General features: G+C 38.3%; 1 protein-coding gene across 1 annotated transcript in view; it reads right to left on the bottom strand.

Annotated features, from left to right (window-relative positions):
• ZYG11B (zyg-11 family member B, cell cycle regulator) overlaps positions 1-18,618 on the bottom strand; it is a 51,525-nt gene extending 32,907 nt beyond the window's left edge. The window contains exons 1-2 of the mRNA XM_081145707.1: positions 18,404-18,618; positions 4,633-4,798 (exon numbers count right to left, since the gene is read on the bottom strand). Coding sequence (XP_081001833.1) covers positions 4,633-4,798; positions 18,404-18,433 — 196 coding nt within the window. The 5' untranslated portion in view covers positions 18,434-18,618. The remainder of the gene's footprint in view (positions 1-4,632; positions 4,799-18,403) is intronic.
• Positions 18,619-24,014: the final 5,396 nt, after the last annotated feature.

Raw genomic sequence — 24,014 nt, 5'->3', positions numbered from 1 at the left:
ATCACCTCCTTGGAGAAACTTTCTTTCACCCTCCAAGCTAAAGTAGATGACTTCCTTTTTCATTTTCCCTGAGAACCATGTTCTTTTTCCCTCAGAGAATCTATCACAAGTTGTAATTCTATATGTTTGTTTGCTTCTTAATTATGTCTCCCACTGGACTGTACATTCCATGACAGCAACATTTATTTTGTGTTCAATATTATACATTTGACACCTAACATAGTGCCTGGCATGCCACAGATTAAATTTTCATATATTTTTAAATGTTAGTTTTGCTTTTTACAGCTGAAACTTGACTCCTCAGTTAACTAAGACTGATTTTAATCTTAGTGACTGTCGCAGTGTCTTACAAATTTTGCTCTCATATTTTGGTATTATATACATACGTTTAGTAAAATGGGTTACTCCTGGCCTACTTGAGTGAGTCTACATTAAGTGAATTTTTCTAATAACTAAGTTTAAGTGTCCATATTTGAGAGTAATGGAATTAAAAGAGCAAAAAAAGTTTAAAAAGAAAAAAGAGAGACTGAGATTTAGAAACCAGTCCTGTGTTTGAGTCCTGGTTCCAATATTTATTTGCTACTTGACACTAGACAAATTACTCCACAAGTCTAATATTTCTTATCTGTAAAATGCGAATAGTTATACCTCTCTCACAGGGATTGTGTAAAGCTGGAATAAGACAATATATGTAAAAAGCTCTTTGCAAATTGGAAGTACTACACAACGTCATTAACTATATTTGAAAAACATTTTTCTAGATATTTTCCTTCTTTCAATTTCCTTCTTTCAAAAGCAAACATATTGAAGAATCATCTATCTTTTTCCATGACCAATAATTGTACTTGCTACATTGTATTTAAACTAAATCTTCCACTGATGTCATACAATCTGCTTGGCTTGTAGTTGGCAGCCTGCCCCTTCAGATGATCAATTCTTAATTTGCTGCAGTCAAAGAACAAAGGTAATTAATACTGTGTATATTTAAGAATCAATATGTTCTAAATGAGGGTTCCTCAAGGAGTTCTTTCAAGGAGTAAAGTACAGAAGCTTTAATGCAAGGAATTTGCCCCAAAGCATTTTTTATTTCTTTCTGCCTTAGTCTATAGACAGTTGAGGTGACCAGCAATGTGACCTCCAGATAAATGGGGCACTAGTCTGGGGGTATAGGCCCTCAATCATTTAGAAAGTCTATTTAGCTATTCAAGGATGTAACTCATGTTTCAAAAGGTTTCAATTTAATCCCAACCCTGAACATGTCAAGGTATATCAATTTAGGTTAGGTAGGCGGTATACACAGACACATTAACATTAGACGGCAAAATTCTTATTCTGATTCCTAGCTCTTACGTGTACATTTCCTGGAAAATTTTTTTCTTTTTCTTTTTTTTAAATTTTATTTTTGTTTAAAATATTACAGATGTCCCTTTTTCTCCCCAAAGACCCATTCCACCCCATCCCATCCCCCTTCCCAGTCCCTCTTCCCACCATTGTCCGTGTCCTTGGGTTGTGCATATATTCCTGGAAATTTCTGAGCACTGAGACACAGATAGAATGAGCAGAGATTATGGATAAAGAATTATAGATCCCAATAAGTAAAATTTTAACATCAGGTTTATTATTATTATTTTTTTTAATCCTCACCCAAGGATATGTTTTTCATTGATTCTAGAGAGGAAGGAAGGGAAAGGGGGAGAGAGAGAGAGAAATGTTGATCAGTTGCCTCACACACACACCCGGACCAGAGATCAAACCCAATCTGGGTATGTGCCCTGACTGAGAATTGAACCTGAGACCCTTCGGTTCACGGGGAGACACTCTAACCAATGAGCCACACTGGCCAGGGGAGCATTTGGTTTATTTTAATAAAGACTATTACCAATATCAATAATCCTTTGAGTTGGGTAAATAAGTAAAATTTTTTAAATGTAAATAATAAGTATTTTAAAAAATAATTATATTATTAGAAAAATATATTATCACCCAGCTGGATGTGTCTCAGCTGTTGAGCATCAACCTAGGATCCAGGATCGAGGTTCGATTTCCGGTCAGGGCACATGCCTGGGGTTGTGGGCTCGACCCCCAGTCGGGGGCATGCAGCCGATCAATGACTCTCTCATCATTGATGTTTCTCTCTCTCTCCCCCTCTACTTTCCTCTCTCTGAAATCAATAAACATACATTTTAAAAATGTATATATATATCACCAATTTTAAAAGCATTCATTGAACTTTTATCCCAAACATTTTATTATGAAAATTTTTAAACACACATAAAAATGTATGAAACAACTTTCTAAAATTGTGACAAGAATTGGCAACATGTTCTTTTGCATATTATCAGTAGTATCCACTCTTGATTATCTGAAGGTGGATATAACGTTTACAAAGAGATTTAAATAATTTAGAATACTTTTTGGTGAATAATGCAGGTAATCACATTGGGGTAACACAAATGAGGGTAGCATGTTACTTCTCTGACCCTCAGTTTTCTCATCTGAAGGCAGCTTGAAAAGAAGTAGAAAACACATTTTGATCAAGCATACAGCCTCTCCAGGGCACTACTCCAGAGGACAATTATTTAGACTGACTTAAAAACTACTTCCATTATTTTATCCATTTAAAGCATTTGCCACAGTGCTTCATTATATAATAATAAATATTTACTTCATTTAGCTTCTATCATTAGGAATCTGGCAAAGTTAAAACTTTAGGCCTGGCTGGTGTAGCTCAGCAGTTGAGCATCAACCCATGAGCTAAGAGGTCACCGATTTGATTCCCGGTCAGGACACATGCCTGGATTGCAGGCTCGATCTCCAGTGCAGGTTGTGCAGGAGGCAGCCAATCAATGATGTTTCCCTCTCACTAATGTTTCTATCTCTCTATACCTTTCCCTTCCTCTCTCATATATATGTATATATTTAAATATATGTTTAAGTGAAATATGCTCATATATATTTAATATATTTAAATTGAATATGCTAAGCATAATCATTAAATTGAGACAAGAAAGAAATGTTAGCACTGGTATAATCTCTTAAATTGTTGTGAAGCTTTATTTTTTGTTTTTAAATATGTTTTTATTGATTTTAGAGAGAGGGAAGGAGAGGGAGATAGAAACAACGAGAAAGAAACATCAACATTGATTGGCTGCCTCTTGCACACCCACTGCTGGGGATAGAGCCCAAAACCTGGGCATGTGCCCTGACTGGGAATTGATCCGGTGACCTCTTGGTTCATGGGTTGACACCCAACCACTGAGCACACGGGCCAGGGTATTGTGCAGCTTTGCAAAGAACCTTGAACTTTAACATACATAGTACCTATTGAACTTTACCTTAATTCCTTTGGCAGGTTAGAAGAATTCAAAGAGACTAGAGACTTGAGCAAGTCAGTGAAAACCAAGGAGTATAGTAGTCTTCTTTACCAAATTATTCCAAAGTGACTTAATTACAGCCTTATTTCTCCCTTCCTTGGAATGTATTATCTAGATTTATGCTTTAAATATATATATTTAAACGTATATGCCATCTAGGAGCAGGGATACCTCTAATGTAGGTGTGGAAAAGGTTGTGTGGCACAGTAAAAAAAGCATAGACTAGAATCAGACATATTTGCATTTGAACCAGGATTCCACCATTTACTAGCTGTGTAACTCTTAACAAGTTACTTCTCTGAACCTCAGTTTCCTTATCTATATATAAGTGGGATAATAATAGCTTTCCTATAGAGTTTTTGAGGAAATTCAAGGAAAACATAAAATGCCTGGCATATATTATTATTGCCACATTTTCATTTTACTTTATAGTTGTAGACAAATTGTATTTCCTACTGTAAGAGTTTATAAACCCTATATATAAAGGTTTTTGATCTTTCTTTAAAATTTTATTTATTTATTGAGCTTGAGAGAGAAAGGGAGAAAGAGAAACATTGGTTTGTTGTTCCACTTACTTATGCATATATTGGTTGCTTCTTGTATGTTCCCTGACTGGGAATTGAACCCACAACCTTGGCATATTGGGATGATGCTCTAACTAACTGAGCTACCCCATCAAGGCCTAAAGATATTGTATCTCTTTCAACTTAAAACTTAAACAGAAGTAAGAAAAATCCCCAGTATACATAACCAGAATTTCACAGATGAGACTTTCCCAATTTATTTTTAGAATTTGTTTTTTAAAACAGAAGTACTAAATTAGCTATGATTTCCCATTTCAAAGGTCAAAAGTAGAAACTGGCTTTTCTATAATAGTATTTATTGATTCTCCCACTGCCAAATAAAGATGTAAGGTATATTTTTTATAACAGCAGACTTCTAAATGGATATTTTGGAAGTTAGAGGAGTTATTTTTGCCATGAGAATGGTCTCAAAGCAAAAAAAAAAAAAAAAAAAAAGAAAGAAAGAAAGAGAAAGTAATTTGCCCAAATTAAAAAAAGAAAAATGCTTATTCTAAATTATAGAAAAGTGGCAGAGTAGGAAAAAATAAATAAAATTTTTTCCTGGAATCAGGCTCATCTGGCCTTTGCTATTACTTCTAAGAAAATAATTAAATGACTAACTACAGGAACACTTCAAAATCCAATGCCAATTAACAGCACAAATTTTTGTTTTCTCTGATTATATTATTTTTTACCATGAAAAGCCATGGTCTGAAGCAGTCGATCAGCCACTTCCTGTGGGAATACTCCAGGTTCTTGCAGACACAATGTTCCATCTTGTCTTGCTGAACAAAACTTCTCAAGATGTGTAGTCAGGAAATTTAAGCAGATATCAAGTAAAGAATAGGGAGATGCCTCCTCCTTGGAGCCCAGGAAGAAACATAAAGGAAACACAAAAGCCAACAAGTTAGTTTCCAGAAAAGTAGAGAAAAAAACATTCATTTCCACATTCAACCAGTATTTTTACTCAGTGTAATACTATTGTAATTAGCTAGTTATTAATAATAGGAAAGAATCAAAGGGGGAAGCCAGATATTAGAGGCATGTGATTTGGGCAGCTTCACCAGGAAGCTACAATTTCACACTCCCCAGGGAACCACTGGCCCATTCCCTCCAAATTGCTGGGGGAAGAGACTGGACAATGGGGAGAATGTACTCATGTGCAGTGAAGTTGAGATGACATAGGGAAGGTGTTTGCTGTCAGTCAAACCTGAGAACAGAAATCATTGGCTAGAAGGGGTGGAGCCAATGCAAGCCTGAGAAAATTTGGGGATATATAATCCCTCAAACAAAGGAATTCTCTCTTTTGGCTCTTGGGGCTCTTGGCTTGGGGCTCTCTTGGCTCTCTGGTTCCTCTGGCTTTGCTCCTGCCCCTGTTTCCTCCATAGCCATGTGGCCTGTCGACCCCACATGCAATGGAGTGATGGACTGCAGTGGGAAACACAATCTAAGTTAGCCTGATGCTGGACTGGACACTGCTCCAATATGGAGTGAAAATTCTAGATACTGGCTTTGATTCTAGCTCCACTGAAGCCACAGCTACACTTCTTCCTTGGGGAGGGTGGGGGGAGACAAAGGGAAATGGGACCTTGGAAACTCAGGGGTTTGATTCCACAGAAATAAAGCTTTCTACAATATCTCATCCTCCTGTTGAATCTAAGAAAATTCCTTTTCTGCTGAAAGAACTGAGCAGATTATAGATTTAAGTATCACCCCCTAGTGGTGACAGCTAGATAAACTCTTGGAGTTATCAGAAGAGATAGCTAAGCCCTGTAATTATCACAAAGTATATCAGGCCAAATGACAGAGTATCTGAACAATGGCTAAAAAAATATCCTATGGCAAATAGGAAAAACAACAACTCCACTCTGAAAGAACGGCATAGCCCTTACATTTTTTTAAATTAACATGGTGTTTTCCAAATCAGGATATAATCGCAACATTGTGAATTACTGAAATAAAATTTGCCCAGATTAGTCCTCTCAAATACTGCTGGTCAGAGTCTAAATTGGTACAATTTTTCTGAACATAAAAGATTCAATAATTATCTTTAAAACACCCATACTCTTGATTCAGTACTTCTTCACCCAGGAATTTATGAAAAAAGGGGGGGAAAAGGAAATAATTAAGAGATAGTTGCCCTGGGCAGGTAGTTCTGTTGATTAGAGTGTTGTTCAGATATGCATAAATAAGTGGAATAACAAATCAGTGTGTGTGTGTGTGTGTGTGTGTGTGTCTCCCTCCCTCTTCCTCACTCTAAAAATCAATTTAAAAAAAAGAGATAGCCCTGGCCAGTTTGGCTCAGTGGTTAGAGCTTCAGCCCGAGGACTGAAGGGTTCCCTGGTCAAGGGAATGTACCTCCGTTGCATGTTCCCTGTCCCAAGTCCGGGTGCGTGCAGGAGGCAACCAATCAATGTGTCTCTCTCACGTTGATGTTTTTCCCCCTCTCCCTCCAGCCCTCCTCCCTCCCTTCCATTCTCTCTCTAGAAATCAATGAAAAAATATCCTCAGCTGAATGTTAAAAAAAAAAAAAAGAGGTACTAACAAAGGTATTTACACAAAGAGATTAATCACAGGTTTTCCAACCAAAACCACCCCTAAAACCCATACATACAGACAAATGTCCAAAATAATGAAAAATGGTAAGCAAATTGTGGTATATCAACTCTATAGACTATTACACACCAATATGTATAATTTTTAATAATTTTCACAACATTTTAAAATGCTGAGAATAAAATAAAAACTACATATATAGCAGGATTTCAACTAAACATCAATTAGGCATGGGAAATGATATTGCCTGAAAAGTTATTTCAGACGATTAGAAAGCTACCTCTAAATTAAACACTATACTTGGGCTGGTGAACACACAATACAATGCACAGATGATGTGTTGTAGAATTGTGCAACTGAAACCTGTCTAATTTTGTTAACCAGTGCCACCCCAATAAATCAAGGAAAAGTAAAAACAAACAAACAATATGTTGTGGTAAATCTATAGAAAAGATCAAGGGAAAGATTTAAAATAAAAAAGGATAGTGGATACTTTGGGGGTGGGGATAAGTGACCTAGAGGAATGTGGTACACAGGGGAAAAATGGCAGTGGTCACGTTCTACTTCTTAATTTGGATGCTAGGATTTTAGGTATTTGTTTACTATGTTCCGTGGCTAACATAAATGTTTCATATCATCTTCTGTATATATCAAATTATTAAAAATGAAAAAGAGACAAAAATAAAAATTTGGGGAAACGAAAAAAAGCTATGTTCTCAGTTCTGCTTTTCAAATATTGTAAGATAATAAAAGTGTCAATTTTATGAATGATTGGCTACTTTTCAATATATATATTCAAACTAGTAAGAATAGACATGTTTTATTACATTAAATAAAATTATTTTAATTTTTAATGAAAGCGTGCATGTGTGTACAAACACACACACACACACACACACACACACACACACACACACACACACTTTTTTCCCTAAGTAACTATATCATAGGATTGTTGTCCGGATTAAATAAATTCTAAGTGAAAGACACATGGGACAGTGACTGGCATCTATTAACTGCTCAAGAAATGTTAGCTATTTAGACTATAAACTCCATAAAACAAACACTATGTTTTGTTATTGCCAGAACTTAAAACAATGCCTACTACATGGTGGACACTAAATGTTTATTGAATGAATAAACAAACAATCAAGCACAAATCTATTGTTAGGTGTATTTAAAATACTTATTTCCCCCTAGAGAAAGAGACTATGTGTCCAGAGGGAAATATAAACCCCAAGTCCAGCCCTGAAATTAAAAATGGGATTGAAAGGCAGACAAGTGTCATTTGATTCGTGGGCATAAGAAACCTCAGACATTGGATAATCTCTGATTCCTCATTTTTGTAGTACTCCATGGGAAATCTCTACTTCATTTATGGGAGTTTTTTTCCTTATATTTTCTACTACTGATTCAACCAAGTCAGACTTCCAGGAATAAACACTAATATAACCTTACATATATCTAATCCCTTTACCTTCTCTTTCCCCAAACACAATCATTTTACAAATGAAGTAGTAAAGAAGATAGTACCAAAGGCACAGATATATTGTACTCAAGGGTACAAACATAATGAACTATTTGGCAAGGACAGTGGGAAGCTATTTTTCTTTTTTAAAAACCACCAACTAGCCCGGCTGGGCGTGGCTCAGCAGTTGAGCATCAATCTAGGACCCAGGAGATCACGGTTTGATTCCCGATCACAGCACATGCCCAGGTTGTGGGCTTGATCCCCAGTCGGTGGCGTGCAGGAGGCAGCCGATCAATGACTAGACTCTCATCATTGATGTTTCTATCACTCTCTCTCCCTCTCCCTTCCTCTCTCTGAAATTAATATATAGTTTTAAAAAAATAAAAAATAAAATAAAATAAAATAACAAAAAAACCCACCAACTACTTTCAGAGATCCCCAGATGTGAATGCAGGTAAGACAAGCTTCTTGCATGTATCACTTCATGGCTTGGCCAGTATTGCAAATGACTATATGCTAAAGGACAAGAAGCTGGAGTTCCAGCTATAAGAAATCAAGACCTGGAAAGGTAAATAAACCCCCTTCCCTTCCATCTTAGCACATGTAACAAAACTATTCCAAGAAACGAAACAAAACAAAAAAAATCCAAGTCAATAGTCACTGAGCTGATGAGTAGATCATAGGAATCACTAACTCAAAGAGATGCTTTAGCATCATTTTCCTCTTAACTACCAGCATGAGTTTTGAAACATAATATGGTAAACAGAGAAGCCAGGTTAATAATGGAAAGAGCACTGGGCTTGTAGTCAGTCCTGGCTCTGCTACTTAGTAGCTGTGTGACCTTAGGAAAATAAATTAACTTCTCAGTTTTCTTATTTGTAAAATTGATGCTAAACCTCTTCTATCTTGACAACAACACAAAATAGTAGTGAGGAATAAATGGGATGTATATGAAAATGCCTTTAAAATACTAAAGTACTATGCAAACATTAACATAATTGAATGAATAGTTTCTGGTATGGAAAGTTGGGTAATATATTCATGGAGGTAAGAACTCAAGTTTATAAAAAATTTAAAGTTATAAAAGCAGCTTGCCATAATCCCATTGCACTATAACTAATAGAACGTACCTATTCTACTATAATACTTACCATTAACTTGCCAGAATTTTACTACATTTTTTTAAGAGGTAGAAGGGATCACAGAGAGGATTTAATACAACCATTTCATTTTTATAGATTTAAAAATGGAGGGATAGAGAGGTGAAATGATTTGCTAAAGGTTACAAGGCCCATAACAAGAAACTAACTGACATCATACAACCAAGAACATTCAAACTTTTAAAAAATGCCTTTAGGAAAGGAGAATATGACATTGAACAGGCATTAAGATGCTGGAGAGCTAAGAAAAATGTTTATATAAAACAGAACTGGAGATAGGAAAAAAGAAAAAAAAATAAGATCTTTAAATAGAGCTAACAAAATGTTTAAATGATTAACCAACCACTCCTCTAGATTTACCTGTAACTGAGTCTTTACTCTCCATGTTTAAATATTCTATTCTCTGAAGGACACCTCCACAAATTATAAACAAGTAATTTGTAAGTACTTATACAAAGGGATACTGTTTTGCAATACATCTTGAAATCACTTGGCTTCCTTCCTAACTTCTCCAGCTCAACTCTTCTGGACTGAAACATGTGTCCTAGGTCAAAAGTACCATTTAGGCTAATAAGAGAAACTATCTGATCCAACATTTCTTACCCATCAAACTTCTTTTTCCCCTTAGGAGACCTGTAGAGAGTGTTCACTCTTTTTGCCCTCTTTTATAACTCACATCTCAGTTAGCATCGCCTTATTCAATTCTCTACAAATACACACATTCTTTCACTGAACAAATATTTAACTTTGTACTATGTCTCAGGCATTAGGCTAACTGCTTAAGACATGAAGTTGATAAAACACGGTACTGTCCTTAACCTCAGAGAGCTCACAATCTGGAGAACCAGCCAGTCTTGTTAACAAACAATATGGGCCCTGGTGGGGTAGCTCAGAGCATCGTCCCAACACACCAAGGTTGTGGGTTTGATCTCCAGTAAGGGCACATACAAGAAGCAAACAATGAATGCACAAGTGAGTGAAACAATAAATTGATGTCTCTCTCTCTCTAAAACAATCAATAACCTCCCCCACCCCCCCACCCCCCAAAACAGTACTACCACCACAGAGTAACTGCTGTAACCAAGACACAAAGTACAGGACAGGCATATGAAAAAAGTAACACAAGGCTGCCTGGAGGTAACTGAAGGCTTCAAAACGGAGGTAAGGTTTAAGGCAGCGATTTTCAACATAAACTAATTACTAAAATTCTGCGGCACAGCAAAAAATATGTTTTTGCCACTATGACAAAAAACCCCCACCTGGTATAATTTTGATTAATTCACACCAGACAGCTATTGTTGTTGGCTGTTGTAATTTATTTGTTTGACAATCTAAGGGAAAAGAGGTCACTACCCCTGACTAAATAGTAAGGTATTGCATGTTTTAAAAATTCTTGCAGCACACCAGTGTGCCTGCCGTAGCCCACCAGATGGAAATCACTGGTTTAATGTAATACATCAAGGTTAAATAGTCAGGAAGGGGGACAGCATTTTAGGCAAAAAGGAACAGTATAAGCAAAACTCAGAGGCAGGAAAGACAGCATAATGTGTGCTTAGTATTACAGAGCATAAAATGAAAAGACTTTTTCTCATTAAATGATTAGGTCATTGAAGGATTAGATCATAAAGGTCCTAGTATACTATTCAAAACACTTTCATTCAACAACTATTTGCTGTGCCCCTACTATGTCCTAGACACTGACAAGTACACAGGATACAGATCTCTGTAGACCCATTGCTGTCCTTTTTCATGGTTGCCACTTGAGTTGTACAGTACAGCCTGTGTGGCTGCAGCAGCACTATAAGAAAGCTGTAAACTAGCGGGGCCTAAACTGCAGGCTCCTTAAGTATCATAAAAAGTCCACAAATCCACATTCATAACAAGTATGCTCTCTCTATATATAATATCTTGAAATGTTCAGTTTTCAATGCATAATAGATACTGTTAGAATTAAGAGCAGTATCATTTAAAAATAATATTGAGCACTAGCTGGTGTGGCTCTGTAATTAGAGTGTTGGCTCAAGAACCAAAGGGTCTCGGGTTCGATTCCCACTCAAGGGCACATACCTGGGTTGCAGGTTCAATCCCCAGCCCTGGTTGGGGCTCGTAGTGGAAGCAACCAATCGATGTGTCTCTCTCACATCAATGTTTCTCTTCTCTCTCTCTCCCTTCCCTTCCTTCCCTTCCACTCTCTCTAAAAATCAATGGAAAAAGTATGCTTGGGTAAAGATTAACCAATAAATAAATACAGACAGATAGATAAATAGATAAAATAATACTGAATTCCTACCAGCCTTTTGCTCCCCTCAATTAATGTATTCTGAAAGTATATTCCTGTCATACCTCCCAAGTTTTCAATGTTCAAAAGGTATCTAAATGTTAAAGACAGAATGCCATCAACATCTGATATTCTGCTTCAAGTGCTTTATAGAAGGCAATTTGGCAATATGAATCAAGAACCAGAAAACTGCCCAGCCTAGTGGTTAAGCATTAAGCTATGATCCAGAACTCAGTCAGATTCCTGGTCAGGGCGCATGCCCAGCAGGGGGCGTGCAGGAGGCAGCCGATAAATGACTTTCATCACTGATGTTTCTATCTCTCCCTCCTCTCTCTGAAATCAACAAAAATATTAAAAAAAAAAAAAAAAAAAGAACCATCGCCCAGCCGGGCGTGGCTCAGCGGTTGAGCGTTGACCTAGGATCCAGGCGATCAGGGTTCAATTCCCGGTCAGGGCACATGCCCGGGTTGTGGGCCGCAGCCGATCAATGACTCTCTCATCATTGATGTTTCTCTCTCTCTCTCTCCCTCTCCCTTCCTCTCTCTGAAATCAATAAAGATATATTAAAAAAAAAAAAGAACCATAAAACTGTACACACCCTTTGACCAATTTTCTTTCAATAAGTATAAATTACTTTTATAATGGAAACAATGGTACAAATATTTTAAATGCCTGAATTCAGTTTAGATTCCTACATCCGCATAGGAGCCCAGGGAACGTATTTGAAACAGCACAGGCTTAGGGGTCAGACAATAATGTGTTTGAATCCTGCTCTGTCATTTATTAGCTATATGACCTCAGGAAAGTTTCTTGATTTTCCTTATGTATACAATGAGAAAACACCATCAACCTCATGGGACTGGGAAGGTTAATTAGTACATCACCTGACATACTGTGTGCTCACTAAATGAAAGCTATTTATGAGATCATGCTCCTCTAAATAAATGTCCCAGTAGTCAAGAATTTTTTTTAAAGTTATTTTTCTTTTTAAATTATTAACATTAAAAATGTCTTTTACTCCACTGTAAATAATGACTGTTTCTGCCACTTATTAGTTAAGTGTGTTTTTAAGGGCTAGCTTTAGAACCTATGAAAAGAGGAGTGTTCTAGCTAGCATTTCCCAATGGCTTACATCATTAAATTCAATGCTGATGTCTATCTCAATTTGTATATTTTTAACCATTTAATAAAATAATTATTAAAATTTTTCTCCTTTAAAAATAGAACAGTTTGAGAGTATCAAAAATTTTATAGGCTGCACATAAGTGAATGAAAGGTAGGAGGTTGGCTCATGATATTATAGTCACTCAACTGTTATACTGTAACTTCACCTTGAACGTTGAACATCACAGTAGTTTAAAATTATTTTTATTCTTATAATGAACTGTTAGTTAAAGACAAGAAACATAAGCTACACTGATGATGAAATGAGTAAATGAATGCATTTATCTTATGAGGATTCTTAATCGGTACTACATCAATATAGCTCAGTATTTTAAAATATATATATTTTATTGACTTTGAAAGAGAGGAAGAGGAAGAGAGAGGGGGGATAGGTTGCCTCCTGCACACCCCCTCCCGGGGATCGAGGCATAACCCCGGCATGTGCCCTGACCAGGAAACCATCAGCCTTTTGGTGCACAGGATGACACCCAACCAACTGAGCCACACAAGCCAGGGAGAGATAGCTCAGTATTTTTTAAACATTAAAAAAAAGAAATGTGGTGATAGTTATATCCAGTTAGGATTTTCATTTATTGGAAATACTTCCAATGTTTTATTTGTGGAGACAGGCTTTCAAGTAGCAGCCTGGAACCATTCCTTTTAGTTTGTCATTTAGAAATGAAACAGAACAATTATAAAAACTTGTTGGTTTTTTTTAAGTACAAAAATACAAGAATTCCAAATTTAAGGTTAAAAAGTTAGTTCTTATCTATTTTGATGCCATAAACATAATTAATTTCAACCTACATTGTAATATATATTCATTTAAAAATATTACAAATAATGATTTATATCATGTTAATGTGTTATTTATTGAACAGGAAAAGAAATTTTTAAAAAATATATTTTTATTGATTTCAGAGAGACAAAGGGAGAGGGAGAGAGAGTCGCTGATCTGCTGCCCTCTGCACACCCCCTACTGGGGATTGAGCAGGAAACCCCAGCGTGTGCCCTCACTAGGAACAGAACCACGACCTCCTGGATCACAGGTTGAAGCTCAACGGCTGAGCCGCGCTGGAAGGGCAGGAAATTTGTTTTAATGTATTTTTTTCAATGTATTATTAAATAAATTATATATGTAATTTAAAATAAAATAAAATAAAATATATTTTACTTAAAATCACTTCTTTCTCATACTACAGAAAAAATATTTTAAAAATTAAGTTTGTACCCTGACCAGTGTGGCTCAGTTGGACATCATCCTGGCCACCAAAGCGTTGTGGTTCAATTCCCTGTCAGGGCACATGCCTGGGCTGTTGGCATGATCCCCGGTGTGGGGTCTGCAGGGGGCATCAGATCGATGTTTTGCTTTCGATGTTTTGCTCTCACATCGATGTTTCTCCCTTTCCCTCTCCCTTCCTCTCTCTAAAAATCCGTGAAACGCCCAGCCAGCATGGCTCAAAGGTCGAGCACTGACCTATGATCCAGTAGATTGCAGTTCATTTCCCGGTCAGGGCACATGCCCAAGTTTCAGGCTCAATCCCCAGTGGGGAGTGTGCAGGAGGCAGCCAATTAATGACTCTCATCATTGATGTTTCTCTCTCTCCCTCTCCCCCTCCTTCCTCTCTCTGAAATCAATAAAGATTTTTTTTTTAAGTCAATGAAGAAAATATACTCAGGTAAGGATTAACAAAATAAATAAACAAACAAGCAAGTAAATAAATAAATGATTTTGGTATAGTACATTTACTTTGTTTTAATATTCTCATAAATCCCTAAGGGTAGCACATATGAAAACTGAGGCCCAGTGAACAGAATTACAAAGCTGTTATTCATTCTGTGTTTCTTGTACAACTCCACAGTAATGTCTCTATGGAAAATTCACAAAAAGTGGTGTGCCAAGTCTTCATATTTCATTTCCCTATATTCTCCTTTCTCCAACTTAAGTCACCATAACAAGGCTAGGGAGAAAGTTCACATACTTATTTTTATCCAGATGAGTACAACAGCACTTCCCATTCCAAACCATGTTTCATATTGATTTATAGTGATCATCCCTCCAAATCTCAATTATGATATCCCTTTACACACATAAAAACCTTTCAAGATACTCAGGGTCTTTACAACAAGGCCAAAACTCCTGAACCTATGATTCAAGGTCCTCCATGATCAGACCATAGGCTCACCTAGTCTCATCTCCTACTGCATCCTCAATGCTAGAGTCACGCATGTCCCAGAATACATCATGCTTGCTTCTGTCTCAGCTTCAACATTCAAGCTGGTCCCTTTGCCAAGAATGGCTTTCCTTCCCAAATTCTTACTTAATAAAGCCCCACTTGTTAAGACCCCAAGTTCAAATGTCCCCTTCTCAACCAAGCCTCCTTGTCTTTCTGATGTCTAAAGTCATTCATTCATTCAAGAAATATTTATTGAGCACTTATGCACCAGGCACTATGTATGTGTTAAAGATTCAATGGTGAGCCAAACAAACATGGTCTCTACATTCATAGAGCTAATACTTATCTCATTGGGTTGCTATAAGGATTAAGTGAGACAAAATATGTAAATCACTTAAAACAGGGCCTATACAGTCATGTTCAACAAATATTAGCTATTAGTGTTGCTGATTAACCATACTATCTAAACCATATGCAGCACACACACACACATCACTTTATATCTTACTCTGATTTATTTATTTATTCAGTGTTTTTATTAAATTTTTTTTAGAGAGGAAGGAAGAGGGAGAGAGAGAAACATCTATGAGAAAGAAACATCTATCACCTACCTCCTGCTGGGGATCAAGCTTGAAACCCAGGCATATGCCCTGACCAGGAATTGAACCAGGGACCTCTCAGTGTGTGAGATAATGCTCAACCAACTAAGCCACATTGGCCAAGGCTTGGTTGCTCTCTCTCTCTTTCTTTCTTTCCTTCTTTCTTTCTTTTTTTTAAAATTTTTATGAGTTTATTTAAGCTGAACTGACAACTTATGCTGGGAAACAAGATCTCAAATGTTTCCTGATTTATTTCTTCTTAGCATTAATAATTACTTCTCATTACATATTTATTTATTGTCTACCCTCCTTCTCCCTCCACAGGGGCGATGCCTTTTTTTTTTTAATCACTATAACCCCAGTGCCTAGAACAATACATGGCCCTTACTTAGCAGTTGATCAAAACCCACCTCTATATCAATGATTTTTATAGTCTGGGGTTGGATACATATATAAACCAAATAATCACATCAAGAAATATAAAATTACAATTGATATGTATTCCATGAAAGAGGGTTATATAATAGAGTGTGACTAGTGTTTTTTTGAAGGGTAGGCAGGGTAAATGGGGTTTCCTTGTGTTCCTTTAGCAGCTAAAGTTTAGCTGAAACCTCCAGAATATGCAGAGTTAAACTGGCAAAAGAGAGTATTATCACAGGTCATTCACATGTGTTATCCTTTCTGTCCAGTTTTCCACAACACAACTCCTATAATTTAATCCTTCGGTTTTCTTCCTGAAAGTAAAATCCTCTAGGAAACCCTTCCCTGACTATCCCATACCTTGATCCCACAACTTTTCCTTTCTTAGCACTTTTCACATTCAGAATTACTCTTTTTAGGGGCCCTGGCCAGATAGTTCAGTTGGTTAGAGCATCATCCTGATATGCCAAGGTTGCAGGTTCAATCCTCAGTTGGGGCACATACAAAAAGCAACCAATGAACGCATAAATAAGTGGAACAACAAGTCAATGTTTCTCTCTTTCTCTCTCTCTAAATCAACTTTTAAAAAAAGCAAAGTAAAATTACTCCTCTTACTTGGCATCTATATTGTCCATACATATAAGATACAAAAAGGTAGGGACCACATGCTTTATTATTTGTAGTATTGCAGTGACAACACAGTCAGTGGCACTAGAAAAAATTATTAGACGAATACAAAGTAGGAACTATATCTTAGACTAGAGGTTCTCAAAGAAGGTCCACAGACCAGGCACATTAGCATGACATGGGTTACTTGTTAGAAATATAAACTCTCAGGCCCTACTCCAGACCTAATAAATCAAACTCTAGAAGCGGCAGCCTGCAAGCTCTCCATTTGATTCCGATTCATGTAAAGCCTAAGAGCCCCTGTACTGGACATCTCAACTACAGTCATGCACCGAATAATGACATTTTGGTCAATGATGGGCTGCATATACAACAGTGGTATAGCATATAGCCTAGGTGTGCAGTAGGCTGTACCACTAGGTTTGTGTAAGCGCATTCTATGATGATCAGACAACAACAAAATTACCTAAAGATACCTTTTTCAGAACATATCCCCATTATATTTAAGTGGGCACTGGGAATAACAGGAATAAGTAAGGCACAGTTGCTGTGTAGAAAAACACATCTCAGGGGGAGAAACAGGTTAACACAGTGACAGGGTGATCGTTTGTGAATATGAAGGGTTGTTGTGGAGGCAGATACAGGAGAATGACAACTAAAAATGCAGAGTCAGTGAGTTAGAGAAAGTTCACAAATTAAATTATTTCATTATAAACCACTTTCCTAAAAAACAGATGGGGGGGGGAATAGAAATTAACTAACCTCCTAGGAGAACATGATTACCAGGACTTAAGATTTGACTAGAATGTCTTATTCCTCCCAAAGACCAAAATATAGATTGCTGCATATGAAGGAGAAATCTGCTCATTAATGTACTGCAAACCATGTGTGACCCAACTCAATGAAAAACCAACTGAAGCCTCAACCTATTTTGAAACAGGAAGAAGAGAAATTGCAAATATAAGGGTCTGCCAACTACATTCAGGGAGGGGAAAACAAATGAAGGCATTAGAAGGCATTAAAGAGAACTGTCACAATCTGACTGCCAAGCTGATTATCAGTCTTTAGAAGCCCTGCTCTCTGCCTCCAAACAAAAACAAACCATTTGTTCTGAGTAACAGTCAAACCTTAAATATTTTTAAATTTTCCAAATTGTACCTCTACATTAAAAGACCCTCAAAATAAAAATACATTCCGAAACATTTTTAATTATTTCTGTCAAAAGGCTACATATCTCACAAGGTCATAGTATGCATGCTGGCCTCACTCCATCACTCCAAAACACACTATCACTCCGGTTTTGCAATGACACTAGGTAACAAGGCTTCGAGGCTCTCTCCAACACCTCCAACATCACCCCTCTCCTCTACAAAAAGAAAAGAAAGCCAACGAATTCCCATCTGCCCGCCCTACAGCTCCCGGGAAGCAATCGCCCTCAAATTGTTCTTGCTTAGACCCCTGAAATCCCCGGACAATGAAACGGGGACAGCTGTGAGAGCCAGGGGAGAGAGGATGGTCGATAAAGGGGAGAGGAAACGCGTACAGCAGAGGACGAAGGGGAGAAATGATACGGGAAGGAGGGGGCAGTGGAGATAAAATGGTGAAAGGGGTAAGAGGCGAGAGCAAAGAGCAAGAACGAAAAATGGGGAGGAAAAGGGGTAAGTCATAGAGGTTCCCCAAAGAGAGATAAAGGCAAAATGGTAGAGGAGAAAGGAAGGTCGGGTTAAAGGACGAGGAGGGGGCGGCAAAGGCGAACAAGAAAGAGGCTGTCATCGGGGTGATTAAAAAAAGAACAAAACAAAAACGGGTGTCATCTAGGAGGAAAGAGAAAAGGGGGGAATGTCACTCCGCAGGTGGCGAGGGAACGCTGGGAAGGAGGAGCGGGCCACCGAGGGGGTAACAAGGGGGAGAGGTAAAGGCAGGGCGCAGAGGGGGCACCGGAGCTAGGGAAGGGCAGGCCTGCGGGAGCCAGGGTAGCGGGCGGCTGCGGTTCAGACAGGCCTTGCTCCCTCACCATGGCTGTGCCAGCCTGGTCCTCGGGCATGGGGCCTCTGTCCTGGGCTCGGCGGCGGGCCGGGCCTGAGCCCGCCCCCAGGTGGAGCCGGCGCGGGGGCTCCAGGAGGCTCCGGCGAGCGGCGGCTCCGGGCTCGGCCCAGGCCTCGGCCTCCTTCGCTCAGAAGCTGGAAGTGCAGCACCGCAGCGGCCGCGGGACCTGAAAGCGCAGGCTCCGCCCCCGGAGGCCCCGCCCCCGCGCACGAGCCCAAGCTTAGCCCCGCCTCCGCCCTCACTGCGCAGGCTCAGCCGTGGAGTCGGACCGGGCACCCCGCCTCTGACTTCTTCGCCTCCCGGGCTCTTCAAGGAGTCAAATCCTATCCTCCCTTTAAAAATAAGAGCTTTAAATATTACGTCATTATGGGAGACTAGAGCACTCACTCGTTTCAGTCACTTATAGACTCCTGCGCTTCTGGTTCATTGTCATTCATTACTATTGTAATTATTGGGGATTTCAGTTCTCCTAGATGATTCTTCCGATGCCCAGATTCCTCTCCCTTAGTGATCCTTGCCTCAGCCTCTCATTTCCACGCTCATACCTTACATCTTTTCATTACCAATAATTGTAACCCCTCTAAAAGTCCCACCACAAACTCCTCCCTTTCTAGTTTTCTTCCTCTAACACCCAACGCCAAAAATTCTTAACTCCACCAAGACTCGAAACCCACTGATCCTACTACCTTTTCACTATTCCTCACACTACCCTATGTCCTCACTTCCTTTCTTGAACAGCTTATATTCTACTGTCCATCACGAAAATCATTCCCAGGTATTAACCTTCAGTTCTGCTCTCCTTTCCTTGTACTCACCTGACAAAACTCTAATCCTGAACCTGCAGCAAAACGGGAGGGACTGGGGGGGGGGGGCAGGAGGGAGAAAAATCCAAAACCATACTGACTGAATTGATTGATCTTCCTCTAAATTTGATATCATTATCCTCAATAGTCCTCTAATGCTTGGCTATACTACTACATGTTTCCAGTTCCATACACCCTCCCACCCTATTAGGTAACTATTTTACATTTCTCTCTTCAAACCTTCCTCCCTTATTCTCACTTAACTGATTACTACCAATTCACTGAGAAAATGAGTCCAAAAAAATCCCCCCAAACACACACAAACAAACAAATAAACAAAACATCTACAAGTTCCCACCAGCCACCATGACTTCCAACTACCTATAAGTCTGCTCTGCCTATAACTCTGCTCCTATATTCTGCCTGCCTTTCCTTCTTGCTAACGATTTGTCTTTTATTGGAGGTCAAACCCCCTCAGTTCTTCTCAGACTATCTGTGCTAAAATACTTGGTTTAGTTTTTTTTATTCACAATCAGTTACAAACCCATATTTTTATAAAATTATTAGAAAATAAATGCAAAAACAGACATACAAGATGTAAGCCCAGATTCTTTTTAAACCATGTAACCATTTTTAAGTGTACAATTCAATGGCATCAAATACATTCAAATTGTTGTGGTACTATCACCGCCATGGAGCTTCAGAACTCTTTTCATCTTGCAAATCTGAAACTCTGAACCCATTAAACAATAACTTCTTGTTGCCTTCTCTCCACAGCCCCCGACAACCACCATTCTACTTTCTGTTTCTATGAATTTGACTACTTGAAGTCATATTTTTATTATTAGATCCTACAGACATAAAATTTTCCTGTCAAATAACTATACAATATTTAAAGATTTTAAATTTAAATATTTACTCTCAATTTCTGCCACAAACTGGTGACAAACTGTTCACAAAACATCATTAATCCACAGATCACACTTTGAGTAATATGCACTGCTAGGTCCCATACTGTTTTATGTTCTCAAACACAACTATGCAGCATTTTTTTTTTTTTTGGCAATCCTCACCAGAGGACATGCTTAGAGAGAGGAAGGGAGGAAGAGAGAGAGAGAAATATCACTGTAAGAGAGAAACACTGAACACACAACCCAGGTATGTGCCCGGCAACCTTTTGGTATACAGGACGACGCTCAGCTGAGCCACTCCAGCCTGGCTATCCAGCAATTCTTTCTGTCTTCTAGACCATCATTTTTCTGTTTTACTTTCCCATTGACATACCAATATGAATTTATTTCTTCCATCTCAAAAATAAATTAAAAAATAGCCGTGGCCAGTGTGGCTCAATTGGTAGGGCATTGTCCCATGCACCAAAAGGTTGCCAGTTCAATTCAGGTCAGGGCACATGCCCAGGTTTTGGGCTTGATCCCTGGTGTGGGCTGTGCAGGAGGCAGCAGATTGATGTTTTGCTCTCACATCGACGTTTCTCTTTCTCTTTCTCTTTCTCCCTCTCCATTCCTCTCTCTCTCAAAAAAATAAAATCAATAAATTATTCTTTAAAAAAATTTAATACAAATAAATAAATAAAATGAAATTAAATAAATACAACTCTCTTGACCCTGCTTGGCCCTCCAGCTACTGCCCAATTTCTCTATTCTTTATAGCAAAATGTCTCACAAAGGTGACCTGTACTGTGCTTGATGTCTTGACTTCCTTTTTCTCACGTTCTGTGGGACCTTGTCCAGTTAAGCTTTCACCTCTACCACGCCACTGAAATGTTCTTGCCAGGGTCACCAGTGATGTCCATTTATTAACAACAGTCAATTCTTAGTGTTACTTGACCAACCAAGAACACTGGATACACCTGATTATTTCCTCTTCGTGTATGATACTCCTCTCCCCTGGTTTTTCTATCTCACTGGCTGCTCTTGGTTTCTCCACATTTCTCTGACCTCTAAATATTGCAGTCCTCCCAGTCAATACTTTGCCCTTTTGCCCCTTTCCATTTATACTCACTCCTTGATAATCTTATCCCATCCTATTACTTTAAATATGATCTTTGTAGTGATAATTCCCCAAATGACACCTCCATTCCAGACCTCTCTTCTGAATTTTGGATTTATATATCCAACTGCCAATTAAACATCTTCCCTTGTATGGCTAATAGATTTCTGTTATTCTTGGTAGCCACCAATAAACTTCCCTTCAGGTCCTATTGGTCATGAATAAACCAACAAATAGCAAAGGGAATAAGACCACCAATATTAGCTTAGGCCAAGTACTCTCAGTCTGATCTGGAAATCACCCTTCCTGAGGACCTGCTGGTAGTGAAGAAAAATCACCTGGGCTGGGGCTCCAGAACAGGAGTTGTGTTGAAGGACTTTTAATTTTTTTTAGGGAAGGTTTAGATTCACAGCAAAATTGAGAAGCAAAAACAGAGATTTCCAAAATAACTTTTGCCTCCACTCATTCCATTATCAAAATCCCACACCATATGTACTGAAATGGTACATTTATTGCATTTGATGAACCGAAACTGACACATCACAATCAATTACCTAGAGTCCATAGTTTACATTAGGGTTCACTCTTGGGGTTATTCATTCTATGAGTTTGAACCACGTATGCATCATTATAGTAGCATACAGAGTAGTTTCACTGCCTGAAAAATCCTCTGTGTTCCCCATGCTTATTTCTCCCTCTCCTCCAGCCCCTAGAAACCACTGAGCTTTTTACTGGCTCCATAGTTTTGCCTTTTCATATAGTTGGAATCATACAGTATGTTACCTTCAGGTTGACTTCTTTCACTTGGTAGAAGTGACAAGCATTTAAATTTTCTCTATGTCTTTTGGTGCCTTGACAGCTCATTTCTTTCTAGTGCAGAATAATATTCCATTGTCTGGATCAGGGGTGGGGAACGTCTGGCCCAAGGGCTGTATATGGCCCATGAAATCGTTTGGTCTGGCCCTGCCAAGGCCTCACCAAAGAGAAGCAGTTCCAGCCATCACATTAGGGGTGAGTTAATTAAATGTTTGACCAAATATAGCAGGCTAATTTTTAAGTTGATAATTTTGTATGGCCTGCAAATGATGTTATAAATGTCCACATGGCCCTTGGCAAAAAAAAAAAGTTCTCCACTCCTGGAAACTCTAGATGTACCACAAGAACTGGAGTTTTTTATTTTAAGCACCCTAGATAATTCTAAGGTAAAGGTAATTCTAGACTTTATCTTCTGATACCCTCTAGAAGAATTTTTAGAAACTATGATCCTCCTCACACATTTTTTATTTGACATCTACTTTTTATTATCCATTTAATAATTGCTTACCAAATGCTCTTGCTTTGCTGTCCTGGGACTCTCCCTCAAAGCCCTGCAAGCTCAAGTTATCCCTTTCAAAGATGCTCCAGATGTTTTTACCCCCAGGGCAATACTGTCATAGTAATATTTTAGGATAGGTGAGAAGTATATCTTTCTTTTAAGGGTGAGAGAAATGCTACTGTGAAAGAGGAGAAATAAAAGGCACATTATCAGGCAGATTAATTTTAGGTTAAGAGTGTACACATAAAAGTTCGGATGTAGAGATTATTTATGCTTACTCCCTGTAAAGTCTTCATGAACTTCCAGGCATGTGAGCTGCCCTGTGTGAAGCATGTTGTTCAGACCATTTCAGTAGCCTCTCTGGTGACTCTGCTACCAGTCTTTTTTATGGAGGGTGGTGGTGGTGGTATATAATTCACTTGCCATAAAACTCATCCTTTTAAAGTGTATAATTTTAGTATATTCACAAGATTGTACAACCATCACCACTACTTCTAGAGTCCCATACCCAATAGCAGTCACTCCCCATTCCTTCCTACCCCAGCCCCTGGCAACTACTTACCTATATTCTATCTCTATGGATTTGGCTACTTTGAACATTTTGCAGAAGTAGAATCATATGACATGTGGCTTTTTGTGTCTGGATTCTTTCACTTAGCATTATGTTTTCAAGACTCATCTATATTGTAGTATGTATCAGGACTCCATACCTTTTTGGCAGAATAATATTCCATTGTATAGATATACCATATTTCATTTATCTATTCATTAGCTGATGGACATTTAGGTTGTTCCCACTTTTTGGCTGTTATGAATAATGCTGCTATGAATATGCATGTAAAAGGTTTTATGTGAATGTATGTCTTCGTTTCTCTTGGGTATATTCTTAGGAGTAGAATTGCTGGGTCATATGGTAACTCTATATTTAATTTTTTGATGAACTGCTAAACTGTTTTACAAAGCAGTTGCACCATTTTACATTCTTATCAGCGACGTGTGAGGGTTCCAATTTTCTACATCTTTGCCAACACTTGCTATTGTTCATTATTTTTATTATAGGCATTCCAATGGGTGTAAAATGGTACCTTATTGTGGTTTTAACTTACATTTCCCTAATGACTAATGATGTTGAGCAACTTTTCATGTTCTTGAAAGCTGTTTCTAGTTTTAATCCTCTAACTCAATTCCACTTTTGTTACCAAAATTATCTTTCTAATCCATATTATACCCCCCTTCGGAACTTTTCAATAGCTCTACATCTCCTACAGGATAAGGCCAAACTCCTTAACTTGACAACTGAGGCACTTTCCCATCTGGCTTCTGTCTATGCCTTCAGCAACAACACTCCCATTTTATGTCTCCTTAGCTCTGTTCTAGCCATACTGAACTATTCATAGTTCTTTGAATATGTAGTGCTATTTAAAGCCCTTATACATTGGCTCATAGCATTCTCT

Source organism: Miniopterus schreibersii (assembly GCF_964146895.1).
Source record: "Miniopterus schreibersii genome assembly, chromosome: 8".
In the NCBI taxonomy this organism is placed as follows: domain Eukaryota; kingdom Metazoa; phylum Chordata; class Mammalia; order Chiroptera; family Miniopteridae; genus Miniopterus; species Miniopterus schreibersii.
Note: the sequence above shows the minus strand (reverse complement) of the source record. Positions and strands in the feature narration are given on the sequence as shown.